At 46.3% G+C, this 24052-nt stretch overlaps 1 protein-coding gene across 1 annotated transcript in view; it reads right to left on the reverse strand.

The window, feature by feature from the left end:
* The window catches only part of LOC139575669 (aryl hydrocarbon receptor nuclear translocator 2-like), a 68566-nt gene extending 47920 nt beyond the window's left edge, over positions 1 to 20646 (reverse strand). The window contains exons 1-6 of the mRNA XM_071400862.1: positions 20510 to 20646; positions 16676 to 16741; positions 14378 to 14463; positions 12224 to 12300; positions 10448 to 10582; positions 3266 to 3340 (exon numbers count right to left, since the gene is read on the reverse strand). Of these exons, the coding sequence (XP_071256963.1) occupies positions 3266 to 3340; positions 10448 to 10582; positions 12224 to 12300; positions 14378 to 14463; positions 16676 to 16741; positions 20510 to 20631 (561 nt within the window). The 5' untranslated portion in view covers positions 20632 to 20646. The remainder of the gene's footprint in view (positions 1 to 3265; positions 3341 to 10447; positions 10583 to 12223; positions 12301 to 14377; positions 14464 to 16675; positions 16742 to 20509) is intronic.
* Positions 20647 to 24052: the final 3406 nt, after the last annotated feature.

Below are 24052 nucleotides of genomic sequence, written 5' to 3' on the forward strand. Positions count from 1 at the left end.
GGCATGGCTCCAGTCTTTAGGCTAGGCAGACGAAGGCACTGGATTTATGACCTTTAATTCCCCAGGTGGGTTATTGAGTGTCTTTTAGAATCTTATTAAGTCCATCGATAGGTAATGGATGAACAATGTTCTCAATGCTAAAGATCTTGATGGTTTGGGGGAAACTCACCCCTGAGAAAGAGCATGTTTCTGCTAGCTTAATTTACAGGTGAGTCTAGGGTTGGAAAATTCCAGTAACTTTCCCCAATTTCCCAGGTTTTCCCCATGAGCCCTGGTCAGAAGTAGTGAACATGGGCCCTGGTCAGAAGTAGTGAACACGGGCCCTGGTCAGAAGTAGTGAACACGGGCCCTGGTCAGAAGTAGTGAACACGGGCCTTGGTCAGAAGTAGTGAACACGGGCCCTGGTCAGAAGTAGTGAACACGGGCCCTGGTCAGAAGTAGTGAACACGGGCCCTGGTCAGAAGTAGTGAACACGGGCCTTGGTCAGAAGTAGTGAACACGGGCCTTGGTCAGAAGTAGTGAACACGGGCCCTGGTCAGAAGTAGTGAACACGGGCACTGGTCAGAAGTAGTGAACACGGGCCCTGGTCAGAAGTAGTGAACACGGGCCTTGGTCAGAAGTAGTGAACACGGGCCTTGGTCAGAAGTAGTGAACACGGGCCTTGGTCAGAAGTAGTGAACACGGGCCCTGGTCAGAAGTAGTGAACACGGGCCTTGGTCAGAAGTAGTGAACACGGGCCTTGGTCAGAAGTAGTGAACACGGGCCCTGGTCAGAAGTAGTGAACACGGGCCCTGGTCAGAAGTAGTGAACACGGGCCCTGGTCAGAAGTAGTGAACACGGGCTGTCTGTTCTAACGGGCTGTCTGTTCTAACGGGCTGTCTGTTCTAACGGGCTGTCTGTTCTAACGGGCTGTCTGTTCTACTCAGTCTAATTCAACCATAATGACGGACTACTGGTGTTTAATTAAAGAGCGCCTCCCGTTTCACCTCGGGGTGACAGGGTCAGGAGAGGACCTGAGTGGAACCACTGGCGTGTGACAGGAAGACAAAGGTTTTACTGCCAGACAGCGTAATTAAACTTCTTTGTTGTAATTCAACCTCGTTGTTCACATTATGATGCTCCATCGCCTTATTTTACTCAGCCACATACTTAGATAACTAGCAAGTTAAACGTAGGGGTCGTGTTAACAAAGAATTCTTCATTTTTCACACAGGGAAAATATATTACATTTTTTGTCATTTAGCAGACGCTCTTATCTAGAAATGTTCATACTTTTTTCATCCTGGTCCCCCGTGGGAATCGAACCCACAACCCTCGCGTTGCACGTGCCATGTTCTACCAGCTGAGCCACACAGGTGCATGAAACTGGTAAGAAATATCTTGCTGTGTTTTGTAAACGCAGATCTAAAATGCTTCTTATTGTCATTTCTGCTCGGCATCAGACTAACCTTGTCCCTCAGCTGTACTTCTCCACTGGGATGAGAATTCACCAACAGGCATTCAATCAGCAGACAGCGCTCTGACTGATGTGTAGCTACTGTTCTCCATCATACTATCAGCAGACAGCGCTCTGACTGATGTGGAGCTACTGTTCTCCGTCATTCTATCAGCAGACAGCACTCTGACTGATGTGGAGCTACTGTTCTCCATCATTCTATCAGCAGACAGCACTCTGACTGATGTGGAGCTACTGTTCTCCATCATTCTATCAGCAGACAGCACTCTGACTGATGTGGAGCTACTTTTCTAGCTGTAGCCAGTCTTCTCTTCTCCGGTAAAATGCAAGATTAGGAAATGTAGCTGGCTACATTCTTTCTATAATAAACATTAGAAATATGATGGCCATTCATAGTTTTAGCTGTTTCATTGTAAGCTCATTTACTTGTGTGGCTGCCAGCCAAATAGTGTTGCACTTCCGTTGTCAACTGATGAAAATTAAGCTATTTTCTGCCTAAACTATAGTTGCAAGTCCCTGATGTAAGAATATTTTAAGATAATACACAACGCAGAGGACTAAAAGTCAATAGGGAATTAACGATCAATGGTAATAGTTGTTTTTCAGTTCAACATCTGTTTAGAATCTTTGTAGGGGTTTCAGTCCTGGAGTTATAGCTACATGTGGCAAGTTCTCATTTGTCCAAATGGACTATACACATTGAGCCTGAAACAGGATACTTGTTATTTGACCATTGGCCCAATTTTACTGCTATGAATTCTAATTGGTCAACCACAGGCTACGGGTTGGGTTATAAATGACATCCTGTCTCTTTGTTCTGTTGAGAATCACTGAGAACAGGGAAGAATGAACATCTACCATTTACTTCCTAGCATAACAACTATATTTGTTCTCTTTGAATAAACCTATTTTTCTCCCCTTGATTTGCTTTGGGGTTGAAGAGTAACATCAACTGCTAACACTGATCACTTGTCTTTCAATATAAAACGCGACCCCAGTCAATACACAGCTGGAATCAGTTGCTCCTGCTTTCTCCCGTTGTGCTATTTACAAACATGTGACTGGCTCAACTGTTCTAGGGAACCACGGTAAGCTTCATAATGTGACAGGTTAAATGAAGAATGCAATCCGTTTTATCGCCTAACGTATTGCAAAAGTTGACTGCAGGTATTTACTTAAAAAGTAGCTACAAAAAATAAAATGTATTGAAAAACTTCAAAGAAATAGTTTCAATGCTATTGACTGTATTGAATAGCCATCCCGTGGCTACCCCAGTATACGGTATACTGCCCAAGCTTAAATGAGACTTGTTGAAAATCTCCCTACAAATGCACTTCATTCATCATTTCATCATTGGTTGGAGGAGAGAAGCGGCTCAGGAGCCTTCCTGCCCATCGATCATTTTATTCTGTCAGTCCTATTCTCTCCTCTACCCATCCTCTGTCACTCCTATTCTCTCCTCTACCCATCCTCTGTCACTCCTATTCTCTCCACTGTCACTCCTATTCTCTCCTCCACCCATCCTGTCACTCCTATTCTCTCCTCTACCCATCCTCTGTCACTCCTATTCTCTCCTCTGATCATCATGTCCTTCTGTTATCACCCCATCCTTCTCTTCTACTCCTCTTCCCCTCTTCCCTCCCCCCCACTCTCCTCTTCCCCCTCTCCCTCTGGTGGTATAGTACCTGTAGAAAGATCTCTCAAGAGGTCTCTCTGTAGTCCTCTGAGTGACAGAACTCTTCCTCATACCGCTCTCCTCCACCCTCCCTTCGTCCCTCCTCCCTCATCCACCTCTCCTTCTCTCCGTACCTGTTGAAAGCTCTCTCTCAGGTGACTCTGGTCCTCTGGGTGACAGAACTCCAGGATGTCTTTCCCCAGCAGATCCTACACAAGACAATGACACAATAAATACACACAAATGAATACAACTACACACTTCAGGTAAATTTCAAATCATGAAATACAAGTTCAATATATTAATTTTGAAACTTTGTCAAATTCCTTGACAAAAATGTTTTTTCAATGGAGATTCTTTATTGACAATGCCTTTTAGTCTAGCACTAGGCTTCCTCTGCCTGAGTTAGGGCAACAGGCCATACAGATCATACATCATTCAGACCCTTGGACTTGAGTCAATGGCCTTTCTCAATTCATCTTTCTTCCATTCCTTGCATCCGATCTCCCCGGCTCTTTCTCATTGCAGAAAAAGGTCTAAGGGGAGGGACCTTGGACCTTCTCCTCCAATACGGTTGAGAAGCAGCTGAGGAGATTGAGGGCAGAGGAATTGAGATCGAGCCATTGATACATCTTTAAATCATTCTTCCTGTCATGGAGTGGTGTGCGGCCCAAGTGGCACCCTATTCATTGGCCTGTTAGTGCACTACTTTTGACCAGGACTCATAGGGTTCTAGTCAAAAGTAGTGCATGATGTAGGGAATAGGGTGCGATTTGGGGGTGAAAAACGGTCTCCTTTAAACAAATCAAATCACATTTTATTGGTCACATACACATGGTTAGCAGATGTTAATGCGAGTGTAGCGAAATGCTTGTAGCGAAATGCAAACATCCTACATACACATAACAGCTGCGCTGTAGACAATCATTGTCACAACTTCGGTTGCCTCTCCTTGTTCGGGCGGTGTTCGGCGGTCGACGTCACCGGCCTTCTAGCCATCATCGATCCATTTTTCATTTTCCATTGGTTTTGTCTTGTCTTGTCTTCCCACACACCTGTTTTGGAACAAGCGGAGGAGATTGACAGTCTGAGCGCTGCCATGGATCGCATTGTCCAGAATATGGACCGCTGGGAGAGACAGGGAGCTTTTCCAGCACCTCCACCACCACAACCTGGATTTCCTTTGAACGCTTTTTCTCCTCCTGAACAGAACAGGATCCATTTATCCCTACCCACGGGATACAATGGAGATACTGCCAGCTGCCAGGGTTTTCTCCTAAAACTGAACTTGTATCTGGCCACGGTCTCTCCAGTACCATCGGACCGTGAGAAGTGTTCCGCCCTCGTCTCATGCCTCACCGGGAAAGCCCTGGAGTGGGCCAGCGCTGTGTGTAGAGAGGAGGATGCGGCGTTGGACGAGTTCATCCGCCATTTCCGGAAGGTATTCGACCACCCATCCGAAGGCAGAGCAGCGGGTGAGCTCCTCTATCATCTGAGGCAGGGGACGAGGAGTGCACAGGAGTTTGCTTTGGAGTTTAGGACTTTGGCTGCCGGCGCTGGATGGAGCGACAGGGCCCTGATCGACCACTACCGTTGTAGTCTACGCGAGGACGTCCGTCGGGAGCTGGCCTGTAGAGACACCACCCTCAACTTCGACCAGCTGGTGGACATGTCCATCAGGCTGGACAACATGCTGGCTACTCGTGGACGTCTAGATCGGGGTCTGGTTGTTCCATCCTCCCGCACCCTCTCTCCCGAACCTATGGAATTGGGAGGGATGGTGCGCAGGGAGACCGGAGGGGGTTCCCGCTCGAGCACCATCTATGGTCGCAGAGATCACACTGCTGGTCGGTGCCGGGTTGGTTCCTCTGGGAATAGAGAAGGCAGGCAGGGCACTCTGGCATCACCCCAGGTGAGTAGGCACCATTCTCATCCAGAGCCCTCTGCTGCACTTATGTTTGTCTCCGTCACTTTTCCGGATTTTCCCCTGCATTCCCAGTATAAGGCGCTAGTAGATTCAGGCGCGGCTGGGAATTTCATTAATAAAAATGTTGCTCATAGTTTAGGGATTCCTATTGTTTCTGTGGATATGCCTTTCCCTATTCATGCCTTAGATAGTCGACCAATAGGGTCAGGGTTTATCAGGGAGGTCAGTCTTTTCCTTATTGATTCCCCTGCGTATTCTGTGGTGCTAGGCATACCCTGGTTAACTTATCATAACCCCACTGTTTCTTGGCCACAGAGGGCTCTCACGGGGTGGTCGCGAGAGTGCTCAGGTAGGTGTTTAGGGGTTTCCGTTGGTGCTACTACGGTGGAAAGTCCAGACCAGGTCTCTACCGTGCGCATTCCCCCAGAATATGCCGATTTGGCTCTCGCCTTCTGTAAAAAGAAGGCGACTCAATTACCACCCCATCGACGGGGGGATTGTGCGATAGATCTCCTGGTAGACGCTGCATATCCCAGGAGTCACGTGTATCCCCTGTCACAAGCGGAGACAGTGGCTATGGATACATATATCTCTGAATCCCTGCGTCAGGGGTTCATTCAGCTATCCATTTCACCCGCCTCTTCGAGTTTCTTTTTTGTGAAGAAGAAGGATGGCGGTTTACGCCCGTGCATTGATTATCGAGATCTCAATAAAATCACGGTGAAATATAGTTACCCGCTACCTCTGATCAATACAGTTATGGAGTCAATGCGCGGGGCACGCTTCTTCACAAAATTGGATCTCAGGAGTGCGTACAATCTGGTGCGTATTCGGAAGGGTGATGAGTGGAAGACGGCATTTAGCACCACCTCAGGTCATTATGAGTACCTGGTCATGCCATATGGGTTGATGAATGCTCCATCAGTCTTCCAATCATTTGTAGATGAGATCTTCAGGGACCTGCACGGGCAGGGTGTAGTGGTGTATATCAATGATATTTTGATATACTCCGCTGCACGCGCCGAGCATGTGTCCCTGGTACGCAGGGTGCTTGGTCGCCTGTTGGAGCATGATCTATATGTCAAGGCTGAGAAATGCTTGTTCTTCCAACAATCCATCTCCTTCCTAGGGCATCAGATTTCCACTTCAGGAGTGGAAATGGAGAGCGACCGCATTACAGCCGTGCGTAATTGGCCGACTCCAACCACGGTAAAGGAGGTGCAGCGTTTTTTAGGGTTTGCCAATTACTACCGGAGATTTATCCGGGGTTTTGGTCAGGTTGCAGCTCCCATTACCTCACTGCTAAAGGGGGGACCGGTGCGCTTGCAGTGGTCGGCCGAGGCGAATAGGGCTTTTGGACAACTGAAGACTCTGTTTACCTCGGCGCCTGTGTTGGCTCATCCGGATCCCTCTTTGCCATTCATAGTAGAGGTGGACGCATCCGAAGCTGGGATAGGAGCAGTGCTCTCTCAGCGTTCGGGTGTGCCACTGAAGCTTCGCCCCTGTGCTTTCTTTTCGAAGAAGCTCAGCCCGGCGGAGCGAAACTATGATGTGGGGGACCGAGAGCTGTTAGCTGTCGTAAAAGCCTTGAAGGTGTGGAGGCATTGGCTTGAGGGGGCTAATCACCCTTTTCTCATCTGGACTGACCACCGCAATCTGGAGTACATCCGGCAGGCGAAGAGACTGAATCCTCGCCAGGCAAGGTGGGCCATGTTTTTCACTCGTTTTGTGTTTACGCTTACTTACAGACCAGGCTCCCAGAACGTTAAGGCAGACGCATTGTCCCGGCTGTATGACACAGAGGAGCGGCCCATGGATCCCACTCCCATACTCCCAGCGTCGTGTTTGGTGGCGCCAGTAGTGTGGGAGCTGGACGCGGACATTGAGCGGGCGTCACGTGCAGAGCCCTCTCCTCCTGAGTGTCCAGCTGGTCGTCTGTACGTTCCGTCTGCTGTCCGCGACCGATTGATCTATTGGGCTCACACGTCACCCTCCTCTGGTCATCCTGGGATAGGTCGGACGATGCGCTGTCTTGATGGGAGGTACTGGTGGCCCACTTTAGCTAAGGACGTGAGGATTTATGTTTCCTCCTGTTCGGTGTGCGCCCAGTGCAAGGCTCCTAGACACCTGCCTAGAGGTAAGCTTCTACCTTTACCCGTTCCTCAACGGCCGTGGTCGCACCTGTCAGTGGATTTTTTGACTGATCTTCCACCTTCACAGGGTTACACCACGATCCTGGTCGTTGTGGATCGGTTCTCGAAGTCCTGTCGTCTCCTCCCTTTGCCCGGTCTCCCTACGGCCTTACAAACTGCAGAGGCCCTGTTTACACATGTTTTCCGGCACTATGGGGTGCCTGAGGATATAGTGTCTGATCGGGGTCCCCAGTTCACGTCAAGGGTCTGGAAGGCGTTCATGGAACGTCTGGGGATCTCGGTTAGTCTTACCTCAGGTTTTCACCCCGAGAGTAATGGGCAGGTGGAGAGAGTTAACCAGGATGTGGGCAGGTTTCTGCGGTCCTATTGCCAGGACCAGCCGGGGGAGTGGGCGAAGTTCGTGCCCTGGGCAGAGATGGCCCAGAACTCGCTACGTCACTCCTCCACTAACCTTACTCCTTTTCAATGTGTATTAGGGTATCAGCCGGTTCTGGCTCCTTGGCATCAGAGTCAGACCGAGGCTCCTGCGGTGGACAATTGGTTTCGGCACGCTGAGGAAACCTGGGAGGCAGCCCACGTCCACCTTCAGCGTGCCATAAGGCGCCAGAAGATTGGCGCAGACCGTCGCCGCAGTGAGGCCCCGGTGTTCGCACCAGGGGACAGGGTCTGGCTCTCGACCCGAAACCTGCCCCTCCGCCTGCTCTGCCGGAAGCTGGGTCCGCGGTTTGTGGGGCCGTTTAAAGTCCTGAGGAGAGTGAACGAGGTATGTTATAGGTTACAACTGCCCACGAATTACCGTATTAACCCCTCGTTCCATGTGTCTCTCCTCAGGCCGGTGGTGGCTGGCCCGCTCCAGGAGGCTGAAGTGCGTGAAGTTCCTCCGCCTCCTCTAGACATCGAGGGGGTCCCGGCGTACTCTGTTCGATCCATTTTGGATTCGAGACGTCGGGCGAGGGGCCTTCAGTACCTCGTGGACTGGGAGGGGTACGGGCCGGAGGAGAGATGCTGGGTTCCGGTGGAGGACGTTTTAGATCCTTCCATGTTAAAAGAATTCCACCGCCTCCATCCGGATCGCCCTGCACCTCGCCCTCCGGGTCGTCCCCGAGGCCGGTGTCGACGCGCTGCTGGAGCCGCGCGTCAGGGGGGGGTAATGTCACGACTTCTGCCGAAGTCGTTGCCTCTCCTTGTTCGGGCGGTGTTCGGCGGTCGACGTCACCGGCCTTCTAGCCATCATCGATCCATTTTTCATTTTCCATTGGTTTTGTCTTGTCTTCCCACACACCTGTTTTCAATCCCATTCATTACCTATTGTGTATTTAACCCTCTGTTTCCCCTCATGTGTTTGTCAGAGATTGTTTTATGTCAAGTATTGTTTTCTTGTTGTATAGGTGTGCGACGGGTCCTCGTACCCATGTTTATTTGATATATGTATATTTTCGTGCTTGGAGCATATCGAGTGGACATTTAGTAAAAGTCTACATTTACACTCCGTCTAACTCTCCTGCGTCTGACTTCCATGCCACCTATACACACTACTATGACAATCATACACAATTATACATTAACAAGGGAAATCAATCACAAAAAAAACTCCCATCCTGCCAAGGGATCACTTTCTCATCCTAATAATGCGACTTTACGTCGGGAATCGGCCCACTTTCACTAATCTGTTTCTGTAGTGTGAACGGCGTGGAAAGGAGGGGTGGACTGCGAGAGAACGCTATTTCACCAAAATTCCCAGACCTTCCTGATATCCCGGCTGGAAATGACCTGGAATCAGGATGGATTAACCAGGAAAATCAGGGAATGTTGAGAAAGTTATTAGAATTTTTCCAACTCTAAATGTTTCATGGATTGATCGATCGGTCAACAGTCTGTCAGGTTTAAAATGTTGGTCTGTATTCTGGTGTAGGCTAAATTCAAGCGCTTCGGAAAAACACTGTGTGTACATGCTTTCTTAACACTGTAACTCTATCCTACAGTCTCTACCAACATCTGACCTGTCGAGAGTCAGGCTGGGAAAATGGACAACACTTCAATCTTAAGTTATTGAAGCTTTAAATAACTTACAATAACTTAAGACAGTTGTCTGTATATACACTTGTAAATCATCATCTTTAAGAGCTGCAGTTGGATTGTCATCTAAAAAGGCCTTACTGTAACTTATGTCTGTAAACTCACAAACTACGTACTAACACACTTCCAGACAGGGGTCTTACATTACAAGCCATTAAACAGGGGTCATCTCTCTTCATAAGGCAATATTAGGAACCAGGGTTTCTATGGCTGCTGTGAAAATGCATACGTCCCTTCCTCCCTTTCACTGCTGATCTAACATGGTGGGACAGCTGAAAACAAGGAGTACTAGTACAGCCTCTCTCCTTGATCTGATCATCAGCTGGGTCAGAAGATTCTCTACCTCAATAGAGAGCAGCGAATTCATACTAGGAAAGGAGTATGACATCCTGGCATTTAAAGTCTACTTATTTATTTTTTTCAATTATACATACTATAAAACATACTATTGTTGCATACCCAAAAAATATATTTAGTACATATCAGTATGCGCCACACTTGGTGTTTCCCATACATTATTTTCCAGGCAGTGCATAAAGACCATGAAATCAACATTTCGGGCCTCTTCAATTTCAAATGAAATCTGCTGAACAGAATTCTACAATGGCAGGGGAAACACTGCCCCAAAACACTTTTTGTCATCTTTACATTTAACAGTCTGTGACATGGCATGAAACGAGCTGCTCCATTTCATCAAGGGGGGTAGGAAACCTATTAAATCAAACGAGCTGCTCCATTTCATCAAGGGGGGTAGGAAACCTATTAAATCAAACGAGCTGCTCCATTTCATCAAGGGGGGTAGGAAACCTATTAAATCAAACGAGCTTCTCCATTTCATCAAGGGGGGTAGGAAACCTATTAACAGATTACATCACTACTGACCACAGATGTGTTCCTCTTGATAAAATAACAGAATGCTTTGACGTGACCTCGCAGACCGTTTCAGGTAAACAGGTTATGTTTTGCAACATTATCTCAACATTTGTGATGAGTGGGCATGGAATTAGCGGCTCCAGTTCACCATAGGGGTTCTATTGTGAACTCTGACGAGTGGCATCACAGGCTGTTCCGGTTACGTTTCGCAATTTTTTAAAATGTTTCGCATCATCGTGCCCTACTAAACGCGACCCTGATTATGATAAGTAGGGGGAGGAACCCACCTGAGGCTGGTATCCAATCACGTTGATGCACCGCGGGTCCACGAAAGTGATGATGCCGTCGGAGTTGTGGCGCGACAGGAACTCCGTGGGAACCGTCAGGCCGTTCATATCCATGGAAACGGGAGAACTGGTCACCTAGGAGATGAGAGGGAACATGTCATCGATTAATTAACCAATCATTTAATAAAAACTGATGAAACATTGTTACAAAGGTTTTGACAGACTTGCTGAAACTTTAAACTAATTGCTATTAGTGCATTTTTTCTCTTAACCTCTTGACTTTTCATCAGGTGGGAGATGTCTCTTTGGACATGGTCACATAAAACCTCAGGCCTCTTCACCTCCTAAAACATGCTGCCTGAGAATGTGAAGTTCCTCCCTTGCTACTTAAAAGCAGAGGAGAAGGATGAAGGGACCAGAGGGTTAGATATATGTGAGAGAGATTAAAGGGTGGAGGGACCGGAGAGTTAGATATATGTGAGAGAGATTACAGGATGGAGGGACCAGAGTTAGATATATGTGAGAGATTACAGGTGGCACTATGAAGTAGAAGGTAAAAAGCAGGAGGAGGATGGGAGTACCAGGAAGGTTATATTTGAGAGCCTACAGGGCCCTTATTCAAAAAGCGTCTCATAGTGGGAGTGCTGATCTAGGATCAGGTCCCCCCTGTCCATTTAATCTAATTCATCAAGATCTAAAAGACTAAACTGATACTAGATCAGCACTCCTACTCTGAGAAGCTGTATGAATACGGGGCACTTTTTCAGGAACACGTGTAATCCAGCTTAAAATGATCCTGTGTTGTGTTCAATTCTGTTTCCCCATTAGCTTCCGTTCACGACACCAAAGGCCTGTTTCTTCCTAATGTCATCAGATCATATAAACATGATATTTGTTGTAGCATGTGATGTGGTCTCATAAAGGCTTCAGTTGTGTCTCAAACGTTTTTGAGACACAAGGAGACGAAGCAAGGAGACGAAATCTGGATTACAATGTCCTGAAAACTGTCCCAAGTGGTTAAAATCGGCAGCATTTGAGATACAGTAGAAAAGGTTTTATCAAAACTTAACAGAAAATATGAACTGTTTCGACCATTTAGCCAGATACTATACATGTCTGGTGTGTCTTAAGCACATGTAAGCATCCTTTATGTTTTAAAGCTAATTTCACACAATTCTACACATTTTGCAAGGGGTAGAGAATTGCTAGGCAGTTGTAAAGCTAATGTTCTGCAATTTAGCAATTGTTTTCATGTCTTATGTGTGTTTACATGATACCAGGGATGGAAGCCTGACGGAGTAAACCGGGACACAGACCGCGGTCCGCCAGTTGAGTATGGGGGTATATGGGATACTATGAGGGGACAGTAGTGGTTCAACTCCCTCTAAAACATCAGACAAGTCTGGGAGCTGAGAAGGTTAAGGTAGGAGATAGTAGATGTTGGACACAGGAATAAGGGTTGAACTGGTTGAGCTATGGGGGGGGGGTTATGGGAGGATGGGAAGAGGTCTTCAGTGCATGTTCCACCTGTCTGCTCCATTACTGTAATCCTCCTATACTGATGCTCCCTGACAACCCCGTGCTCTCAGGTCACACCTTCTCATGCACAATATGCACCCACCCAACCAGAGCGTGTACACACACACACACACACACACACACACACACACACACACACACACACACACACACACACACACACACACACACACACACACACACACACACACACACACACACACACACACACACACACACACACACACAGGATGGTACCTGCAGTCTTCCGATGGCCACAAGGCAGTATTTACTGGTCTGTCCTGCCTCTGTGTCTTCTTCTGGTATGGTCATACCTGACATAGAGAGGAAAGAGAGGAAGATATTATTTATAAGAGAGATATCAAGATGGCAGCTATCTAATAAAGTGCAAATGTGTGATTTCAGATGTGAACTTTGTGTTGTTGAGGTGATTTCCAGCATGACACTGTGTAGTCTAGTACCGTACCAGTGTAGTGTATATTTCCCGCATGACACTGTGTAGTCTAGTACCGTACCAGTGTGGTGTATATTTCCAGCATGACACTGTGTAGTCTAGTACCGTACCAGTGTGGTGTATATTTCCAGCATGACACTGTGTAGTCTAGTACCGTACCAGTGTAGTGTATATTTCCAGCATGACACTGTGTAGTCTAGTACCGTACCAGTGTGGTGTATATTTCCAGCATGACACTGTGTAGTCTAGTACCGTACCAGTGTGGTGTATATTTCCAGCATGACACTGTGTAGTCTAGTACCGTACCAGTGTGGTGTATATTTCCAGCATGACACTGTGTAGTCTAGTACCGTACCAGTGTGGTGTATATTTCCAGCATGACACTGTGTAGTCTAGTACCGTACCAGTGTGGTGTATATTTCCAGCATGACACTGTGTAGTCTAGTACCGTACCAGTGTGGTGTATATTTCCAGCATGACACTGTGTAGTCTAGTACCGTACCAGTGTGGTGTATATTTCCAGCATGACACTGTGTAGTCTAGTACCGTACCAGTGTGGTGTATATTTCCAGCATGACACTGTGTAGTCTAGTACCGTACCAGTGTGGTGTATATTTCCAGCATGACACTGTGTAGTCTAGTACCGTACCAGTGTGGTGTATATTTCCAGCATGACACTGTGTAGTCTAGTACCGTACCAGTGTGGTGTACAAGCTGCTTTCTCCAGAACAGCTGAGACGCAAGCAGATAAATCACACAAACACACACCCATACACAGTCTCTACGAACCTCTGCAAATCATCCGAAACAAATATCCAAAATCTCTTACTGCCAGTATCAATATTCATATACATCACAAAGGGAAGGAGGGAGAGAAGGAGGGAAAGAGAATGAGCAAGAGAGTTTAAGTTTTCATTGATTTTAATGTTGATATCAGTTTCCCACAGTAATTAATTCATTATGACTAAAACACCTATTAGTCGTAATGAAGACTGTTCACAGGTCTCCCTCCCCCCTCTCCTCTTCTCTCCCCTCTGCCCCCCCCCCCCCCCCTTTACATGGACAGGGGGGGGGACCTGATCCTAGATCAGCACTCCTAATCTGAGACTCTTTCTGAACATGGACCCTGAAGAGCCGACATGAGACATGAGCTACATTCTACCAGTTCCTGTGCTGTTTTCAGAACCCAGAAGGATGGAGGGTCTAAGTGTGTGCGCGCACGCGGGTGATGTGTCCGATTTAGTACCCTAAGACTGATAGTGGGCGAGCGATAGACTGACAGTCCAGAACATTCCACTGGTCTATTTATGTCCCAGGAAGTTAAACATGTGTCAACGATTTCCACACACATGTGGCGTGTCCGTGTGATCGGGGATTCTGGGAATCATTCAGTACAGCCTCAAAGCAGTTGAAATACATTTCATACTGTGATGCTGAAAGTTGTCCCCCCCCCCCCATCTAGACACCTGGTTCTGAATCCCAAAACACTCATGGGAATTGCAGACAGAATTCCAGGCCGGGGGGTTGCGTGACTCTGTAAACACTTGAAAGAGTTGGAGTGTGTGTGTCAACGAGTGCATCCGAGGTCATGTGTGATCTCTGACCCCCATCCATCCTGGATGCCACGGCACCTCTGTCAGTGTGTGTGTGTGTGTGTGTGTGACTAAAGAAACATCCCAGACCTTACGATCACACCATTTCATTGAACCTGAGGGATCTATGGAATAGAATGTTTAAAACATGTATGTGTTTGTGCGTGTGTGAATGTGTGTGTGTGTATGCATTTGTGCATGTGTGTATGGTGTTTGTGCGTGTGTGTTCTGCTACCACCACTGTTGTCAATGTTATGAATGGAAGATCCACACACTGCTAGCATCAACAAATCTATTAGTTGACCTAGTTAGGGAGATAAAAGGTTGTGTATGGTCAGTAGATACCTGCTGGGGGCCATGCTTTGATGTAGCCGGTACAGTGCACCACAGAGTACTGATCCTCTCCCTCCTTCGAGGGTCCCAGACCGTTCCTAGAAACAATCAGATTACACACACATTTAACAACACACACATTTAACAACACACACCAGGGTTTTTAATGGATCAATAATGGGCTTAGGTGGTGGGCGTGGCAGGTGTGCGTGAAAAATGCTATTTTTTAAAGCCAATTTCCCGCAATTCTATACATTTTCCCATGAAGCTGAGAGAAATGTTGCTGTTTTAAAGCTAATTTCCTGATTCTACATATTCTGCCATGAAGCTGAGAGAGAAATGTTGCAGTTTTAAAGCTAATTTCCTCTGATTCTACATATTCTGCCATGAAGCCGAGAGAGAAATGTTGCAGTTCTAAAGCTAATTTCCTCTGATTCTACATATTCTGCCATGAAGCTGAGAGAGAAATGTTGCAGTTTTAAAGCTAATTTCCTCTGATTCTACATATTCTGCCATGAAGCTGAGAGAAATGTTGCAGTTTTAAAGCTAATTTCCTCTGATTCTACATATTCTGCCATGAAGCTGAGAGAAATGTTGCAGTTTTAAAGCTAATTTCCTCTGATTCTACATATTCTGCCATGAAGCCGATAGAGAAATGTTGCAGTTTTAAAGCTAATTTCCTGATTCTACATATTCTGCCATGAAGCTGAGAGAAATGTTGCAGTTTTAAAGCTAATTTCCCGATTCTACATATTCTGCCATGAAGCCGATAGAGAAATGTTGCAGTTTTAAAGCTAATTTCTATGCATTTTGCAATGGCTAATGCTGTGTTCTTTCGCTCAAACACAATAACAAAATCAACACTGCTAAATTCATTGTGGAATTTTCAATTCTCCCTGACTGTCTAGCTTTTATTTTGGTGATTGTTAGTTGTCAAAGATTATATTACAAAATACAAAAAATCAGTGTAGGTGAAGGGGAGGAGACAGATTAAAGAAGGATTTTTAAACCTTGAGACATGGATAGTGTATGTGTGCCATTCAGAGGGTGAATGGGCAAGACAAAACATTTAAGTGCCTTGGAATGGGGTATTGTAGTAGGTGCCAGGCGCACCGGTTTGAGTGTGTCAAGAACTGCAATGCTGCTGGGTTTTTCACACTCAACAGTTTCATGTGTATCAAGAATGGTCCACCACCCAAAGAACTTCCAGCCAACTTGACAACTGTGGGAAGCATTGGAGTCAACCTGGGCCAGCTTCCCTGTGGAACACTTGACACCATGCCCCGACAAATTGAGGCTGTTCTGGGGGCAAAAGTGGGTGCAACTCAATATTAGGAAGGTGTTCCTAATGTTTTGTACACTTTTTTTATATACAATGTTTGGACCAAAACCCCAAGGATTTCAATGGCAGAAAAAACCCTACACACATAAAGTTGCACATGTAAACAAGAACGTACACACAAACAAGTTATCTTAGCCAGATGAAGGGATATGGGGGGAGGATAGAAGAGGTAGAGAAAGGAGGAGAAGAAGAGGGAGAAGGTTTCTCTGCTAGCCTGGTTCCTCACTAGGTTTCTTCCTAGGTTCCTGCCTTTCTTCCTAGGTTCCTGCCTTTCTTCCTAGGTTCCTGCCTTTCTTCCTAGGTTCCTGCCTTTCTAGGGAGTTTTTCCTAGCCACTGTACTTCTACATCTACACTGCTTGCTCTGTGGGGTTTTAGGCTGGGTATCTGTAAAGCACTGTGACAACTGCTCAAATAAAAAGGGCTTTATAAAAATGTTTGATGTTAATTTGACGAGGATAGTCTCATTTAGATTTTTTCAAGACATGGCCAAAATGGCAGCACACAAAGTTGCAGACACATTTACAACATAAAACACTACAGGAAGATGGTTTTAGAAAGTGTGGTGCAACTTAATTGTCCATCACAGTGTTCAACCTAGCATTAAACTCATTTAAAAAGGGACCAGCTCCTGTAATTTCAGGACCTGAAGCTTGTTCCAAGAGAAAGCTGCAGAGAACTGGAAAGCTTTTCCCTCTAGCTCTGTACGGACCTTAGGCACAATCAACAAAACACAGTCATGTGAGCGCAGGCCATAGTTTTCATTTGTCTGCTGGACAATGTAGTTTACACAAGTCAAATGGGAGCTGTCGCAATATGGCCTTCTAAATAAAATCATTCCAATGATGTCATCTCTGAAGAGCTAAATGATTGGTGATTTATTTGTAAGGCCATATTGAGATGGGGGAGAAGAACATCTAGTAGAAAAGGTAGGAATAGTAAAGTGAGAGGCGACGTCTGTTTGTCTCACCTGTATCTCTTCCTCATGTTGGACAGTCGGTTGAGAGAGATGTGGTCCAGTGGGGTGCTGCCACATCTGAAGAGAAACACACAGCGTACTATACATCAGAGATCAACTAGATTCAGACACGGGACGATCTTTGAGAAACACACAGCGTACTATACATCACAGATCATCAACTAGATTCAGACACGGGACGATCTTTGAGAAACACACAGCGTACTATACATCACAGATCATCAACTAGATTCAGACACGGGACCATCTTTGAGAAACACACAGCGTACTATACATCAGAGATCATTAACTAGATTCAGACACGGGACCATCTTTGAGAAACACACAGCGTACTATACATCACAGATCATCAACTAGATTCAGACACGGGACGATCTTTGAGAAACACACAGCGTACTATACATCAGAGATCAACTAGATTCAGACACGGGACGATCTTTGAGAAACACACAGCGTACTATACATCACAGATCATCAACTAGATTCAGACACGGGACGATCTTTGAGAAACACACAGCGTACTATACATCACAGATCATCAACTAGATTCAGACACGGGACCATCTTTGAGAAACACACAGCGTACTATACATCACAGATCATCAACTAGATTCAGACACGGGACGATCTTTGAGAAACACACAGCGTACTATACATCACAGATCATCAACTAGATTCAGACACGGGACGATCTTTGAGAAACACACAGCGTACTATACATCACAGATCATCAACTAGATTCAGACACGGGACGATCTTTGAGAAACACACAGCGTACTATACATCACAGATCATCAACTAGATTCAGACACGGGACCATCTTTGAGAAACACACAGCGTACTATACATCACAGATCATCAACTAGATTCAGACACGGGACGATCTTTGAGAAACACACAGCGTACTATACATCACAGATCATCAACTAGATTCAGACACGGGACGATCTTTTCTTGAGCGGATGGTCAGGGACAGAACAGAATTACACAATTTGTAGACTGCATATTTGACAAGAAGAATATTTGACCAAAACAATCATTTCAAACCTCACATTTGTATACGATCACATCTCTCTCTGGTATGGGTGGGAATACTTTGGAACAGATTTCCAAAATGTACATCACTTGGAGCTGATTTAATGCTGTTTTTACAGTCATGTCATTTTTTGTTGTTGCTACTAATACTTGGGGGGCAAATAAAATCCCCCGCGGGCTGTAAGTTGGGGAACCCTGCTATACGTCATACATACAATGGTAACTCTGGGCCTAGGGCTCCCATTTGGCACAACGCGTAGTCCACCCCCACACAGGTATGAATGCAGAAACAGACAGACACACACACACAGAGAGAGGAACAGAGTGGGATGAGACAGAGACTAATGTTAATCAGTGCCACTGAAAACAGAGAGATGTTTAGACCAGAGAGCTGGAACACATGAGCTGCTGAACTGGGGACATGTCAACCCACAGCACTGATGAGGTGTATGGACCATAGACCAGAACACACACACACACACACACACACACACACACACACACACACACACACACACACACACACACACACACACACACTGAACAAATAACCAGTGCCTGACATTATATAATGTACTGTTATGTTCGCTGTGTGAGACTACAGCTGCAGGACAAATTGCACCCTATTCCCTATATAGCGCACTACTTTAGACCAGAGCCCTATGAACTATATAGGGAATAGGGTGCCATTTGGAACACAGACATGGTGAGTGTTATTGGAAAAATCTTGTTTGGTGTGTTGCCATGTTGCTGTGGATAGGATTCTCCTCAATGAGAACAATACATTTGAAATCTGAACCTGCTTTTGTGTGTGTGTGTGTGTGTGTGTGCGTGTGCGTGTGTGTGTTTTCGTGTCTGCTAAATGACACGTGAACTGACTGCATAGAAATGGAGAGGGAAAACAACGTGTACTGTTGGACCAGGTCTCTCTTACAGAACAGACTGTATCTCACAGAGACCTGAGAACCTGGATGCAGGAAGTTTAAAAGAAGCAGAAAAAGGGATTTATGGTCAGGGATGTCAGCTTTAACTGCTGTAACCAAGTCTACACAGTCTCACATTATGGAAACCAAGATGGAAGCCATTTGACATGTGAGTTTCTTTCAGCCGGTGAGTCAGATATCATTGAGAGCAGAGAGGAGGGACAACCTGGGTTTTTCCACTGATCAACAAAAGGTTCAAGAGGACATCATCTTCTGCTCTTCTGGAGTTGGCTAATATTAGCTTCCCTGAAATGATGTTGAAGAATGAACAATTCCTTTCCACTTGGTTGCATGGCATGCTGTTCGGGGCTCTGTGTGTGTTGTGTACTCTCAGCTGTGGTCACCGCAGAGTGCACACAGTCATCCCTGATGCTGGTTTCAATTTGCCAAACGTCCTAAATAGCAAAAAGAACAGAAGACACACACACATTCCAGTCGCCCTAACAAAGCGTGATTAGCATCTGTGTAATGTGAGTGAAGCAGACAACAAACACAAACATCTCCATTCCTGTGCTAACGAAGCTTTACGCACACCAGGCCGCATCGGAAATATCGGGAAGGCTTTTTAAAACCCGCTCGAGTCAAACGGTCAAGTTCAAAAACATTTTAGCGGTCATTCTGTGTGCATTAGGGGAACTGGTTTCTATATTTCTAAACATCCTGAGAATGAAATAAACAAAAGTAGCGCTCAGGGTTGAAGCGAGTGAGAGGGGGTGGTGGTGCATGCCACAAACACACCCACCCAGGGGGATTCTAAACTGGATTCCCGACCTTATGGATTCCTGATTATTGAAATATCTGCAGCAGGATAGGTCATACGTAATGACGTGTGAGCTATGGAAGCATCCATCACTTTAACCAATGGTGCGTCTTCACTTCATCTTAGGGATAGAAAGCATATGGCTCGATGGCCGCGGGGGAAAGCATATGGCTCGATGGCCGCGGGGGGAAAGCATATGGCTCGATGGCCGCGGAGGGAAAGCATATGGCTCGATGGCCGCGGGGGGAAAGCATATGGCTCGATGGCCGCAGGGGGGAAAGCATATGGCTCGATGGCCGCAGGGGGAAAGCATATGGCTCGATGGCCGCGGGGGGAAAGCATATGGCTCGATGGCCGCAGGGGGGAAAGCATATGGCTCGATGGCCGCGGGGGGAAAGCATATGGCTCGATGGCCGCGGGGGGAAAGCATATGGCTCGATGGCCGCGGGGGGAAAGCATATGGCTCGATGGCCGCGGGGGGAAAGCATATGGCTCGATGGCCGCGGGGGGAAAGCATATGGCTCGATGGCCGCAGGGGGGAAAGCATATGGCTCGATGGCCGCAGGGGGGAAAGCATATGGCTCGATGGCCGTGGTGGGGTGAAATCGATTATGGCTACACACATATCACAGTCTACGTCCCAAATGACACCCGATTCCCTATGTAGTGCACTCTATGGGTCCTGGTCAGAAGTAGTGCACTATATAGGGAATAGGATGCCATTTGGGATGCAAACGCATCTCCCAGGCAGATGTGAACCAAAGACTGGATGATTGCTGATGTAGGGAGACGAAGGTATCTACATATCAGAGATGACTAAGTTTTAAAGGATGCACGAGTCCTATTTGGAGTGGTAACACTGTAAATCCCCCGCAGATGGAAAGATGGATCCAGTTGATATATTGTACGTGCACACTAGCGCTCAGACACACAGAGACACACACACACACACACATACACAGACAGAGACACACACACACACACCTAAGAGAGACAAAGACCCTCCATGTGCTCATGGAGGAATGACACACAGACAGAGACACACACCTCATTCTGCAGATGAAGGATCGTCTGGAGCCCATGCACATCCTCATAGACGACTGTTGCCCCTCTTTCTTCACTGTTCCGGTCTTCAGGTCCAGGATACGCCCTGAGGAGACAGAGAACATGAGATGAGAGACGCACACACACACACACACAGCCTTGCGGCATGCTGAGGTCCGGGGATAGAGCTGCGCCACCGTTTCTGTCAGGAACATTTTTGTTCGTCAGTCTATCACTCCCTCGTTTCTCATTAAGTGTTTGGAGAGGAAAAACAATGTAATTCCTGATATTTAGCCTAATGTAATAAATGGTGAGAATGTCTCTTCCCTTTCTCTCCCTCTGTCTGTCTTCCTCTTCACCCCATTTAGACAATTAGCTGAATCATTACTCACTAGTCTGTAGGAAAAACATGTCTACAGTAATTCCAGACAAATAAGCTTTGTGTGTGTGTGTGTGTGTGTGTGTGTCCTGCAGCGATCTGTTCCAGCTGACCCCAGTGTTTTTATTGCAGAGGAATTCCTCCTCCACACACACAGTCAGTCTGAGCTGCGTTGCAACTAATTTGTTTGTTAGATGACTGGGGGCTTAGATCATGCTAACAGCTATCGAGTTAGCTAGCGCCAGCCAGAGGTTATTCAGCAGGACAAGGAGCGGATTCAAGCCACACACACGAGTATGAGCGAGCACACACACACAGAACACGTCGGACACTCTCCACAATTCACATTCCAGCTATAGACTACACAACAGGCCAATTCAAGGCCGGGGGGGGGGGGGGCATTTGACAAGGAATGTTGATGACAGGTGGGGGGTTTAATGTTGAAGCTGGACATATGGACAACCTGCCAGTAACATTAGTGTAATGAATGCAGCATTAGACAATGTTAACTCTGCAAACTCCCAAAGCATTGATGTGGTCATCTATACTGTTCTATTATTGCAGTGGCTCCTCAAGGGAGGGAGGCGGCCAGTGTTTGACCCCAGCTAAAGGCTGGATTGTAGTTTTGCTACAGTCTTGTATTGGAGAGGATACAAGGATCTCAGCTCCCTCTCTTCCTGAGACTGACCCATGAAGGTCGAAAGAGAGCTCTGGATGAATACAACCCATCTTAGCACGGACATTGCCATTGAAGGTTTCCACCATTTTAAAGTAGGAGATGAGGCCTCTTTCTACCTCTATGGACTGACCACTATGTTTAGATAAAGACATTATCTCCCTGGGGCTCTGGGTGCCCTGTGATGACATGACTATTATCATTGGCCAATTAGGTCAGGAGTCCAATTAGAAAGCTCTGGTTTCGAACGTGTTGAAAAGCTTTACCACAAATATCTCCTAGGGTCTTTCTCATGGATTGTTGACAGGTTTTCAAGCTCCATTGGTTCGAGTAAAAAATAAATAAAAAAATACTGCTCTGAAACCCGCATGCACAGGTTATTTACCATTATAAACTAGGTGGTTTGAGTCCTGAATTCTGATTGGCTGACAGCCGTGGTATATCAGACTGTATACAACGGGTATGATAAAACATGTATATTTACTGCTCGAATTATGTTGGTAACCAGTTTATATGTGACCAATATACCACGGCTAAGGGCTGTATCCGGGCACTCTGCACTGCATTGTGCATAAGAACAGCCCTTAGCCGTGGTATATCGGCCATATGCCACACCTCGGGCCTTATTGCTTAATTATTACCATGGTTTACCATGAAGAGGATGGAGACAGGAGATGAGGTTATTTACCAGTATTATTACCATGAAGAGGATGGAGACAGGAGATGAGGTTATTTACCAGTATTATTACCATGAAGAGGATGGAGACAGGAGATGAGGTTATTTACCAGTATTATTACCATGAAGAGGATAGAGACAGGAGATGAGGTTATTTACCAGTATTATTACCATGAAGAGGATGGAGACAGGAGATGAGGTTATTTACCAGTATTATTACCATGAAGAGGATGGAGACAGGAGATGAGGTTATTTACCAGTATTATTACCATGAAGAGGATGGAGACAGGAGATGAGGTTATTTACCAGTATTATTACCATGAAGAGGATGGAGACAGGAGATGAGGTTATTTACCAGTATTATTACCATGAAGAGGATGGAGACAGGAGATGAGGTTATTTACCAGTATTATTACCATGAAGAGGATGGAGACAGGAGATGAGGTTATTTACCAGTATTATTACCATGAAGAGGATGGAGACAGGAGATGAGGTTATTTACCAGTATTATTACAATGGTTTACCATGAAGAGGATAGAGACAGGAGAGTAGAAGTATGTTTCCCAAACAAAAAACCAGACCAGGAACACATTGGCTACATCATATGTTATTTCCCCTGAGAGATCAACACACCCCCACACCTGCGTATGCACACCCCCACACACTAAGACACCAACAAGTGCAAACAAGTTTGTTTGTGTGAGTGAGTTTCCTCTGCTGTGTTTGTGTGACCTCATGTTCTAACTGACGGAGGCTTGGCTGGGCTTCCAGGACAGCAGAGAACAGGCGACAGGAGAGAAGTCATCACACACACAGGGCTTGGGTTTCGGTAAATGACTTAACAAGGTGATAGTTTAATCAGTGAATTCCCAGGCTTTGTCTGGGGGAGATGACTAAGATGTTCTCTTGTTAGCAGGGAAGCTGGCGGGCTGCTGTGTATGTGTGTATGAAGCTATCCTCTGCTTCTCTCCATCTGTCAGTTGAGCGCCACAGGTAAAGTTTATCCTGGAACTAATTCCATGTGAAACACTGCAGGGTAGAGGGAGAAGAAAAACACTGCTGCACATGTCTGGACACCATCAGCTGTGTTAGTGTGTTGATTTGTGTTGAGCTCCCGTTTATATAGTGTGTGTGTGTGTGTGTGTGTGTGTGTGTGTGTGTGTGTGTGTGTGTGTGTGTGTGTGTGTGTGTGTCTGCCTGTTATCCCCATTGGTCAGGGATGGTCTCCACTTAGTGATGATTTCAGGGAAACCGGGAGGAAATGAAGGGATCAATACACCCCACACAGGAAGGGCGATCAGCTGGAATGATGACATCCCAGGGAGATCCAAGGAAAGTGGAGCGGCAAAGACATGCAGACATTTGTAGACTGTGTGTGATGTGTGTGTGTGTGTGTGTGTCCAAAAAGTCCAAAAAGCATGTGTTTCTATGTGTAGTGCTAGGGGTTGTTTAAGGTCTAGGTGTAGTGCTAGGGGTTGTTTAAGGTCTAGGTGTAGTGCTAGGGGTTGTTTAAGGTCTAGGTGTAGTGCTATGGGTTGTTTAAGGTCTATGTGTAGTGCTAGGGGTTGTTTAAGGTCTATGTGTAGTGCTAGGGGTTGTTTAAGGTCTAGGTGTAGTGCTAGGGGTTGTTTAAGGTCTAGGTGTAGTGCTAGGGGTTGTTTAAGGTCTATGTGTAGTGCTAGAGGTTGTTTAAGGTCTAGGTGTAGTGCTAGGGGTTGTTTAAGGTCTATGTGTAGTGCTAGGGGTTGTTTAAGGTCTAGGTGTAGTGCTAGGGGTTGTTTAAGGTCTATGTGTAGTGCTAGGGGTTGTTTAAGG

This window comes from Salvelinus alpinus, chromosome 5 (assembly GCF_045679555.1).
Source record: "Salvelinus alpinus chromosome 5, SLU_Salpinus.1, whole genome shotgun sequence".
Taxonomy (NCBI): domain Eukaryota; kingdom Metazoa; phylum Chordata; class Actinopteri; order Salmoniformes; family Salmonidae; genus Salvelinus; species Salvelinus alpinus.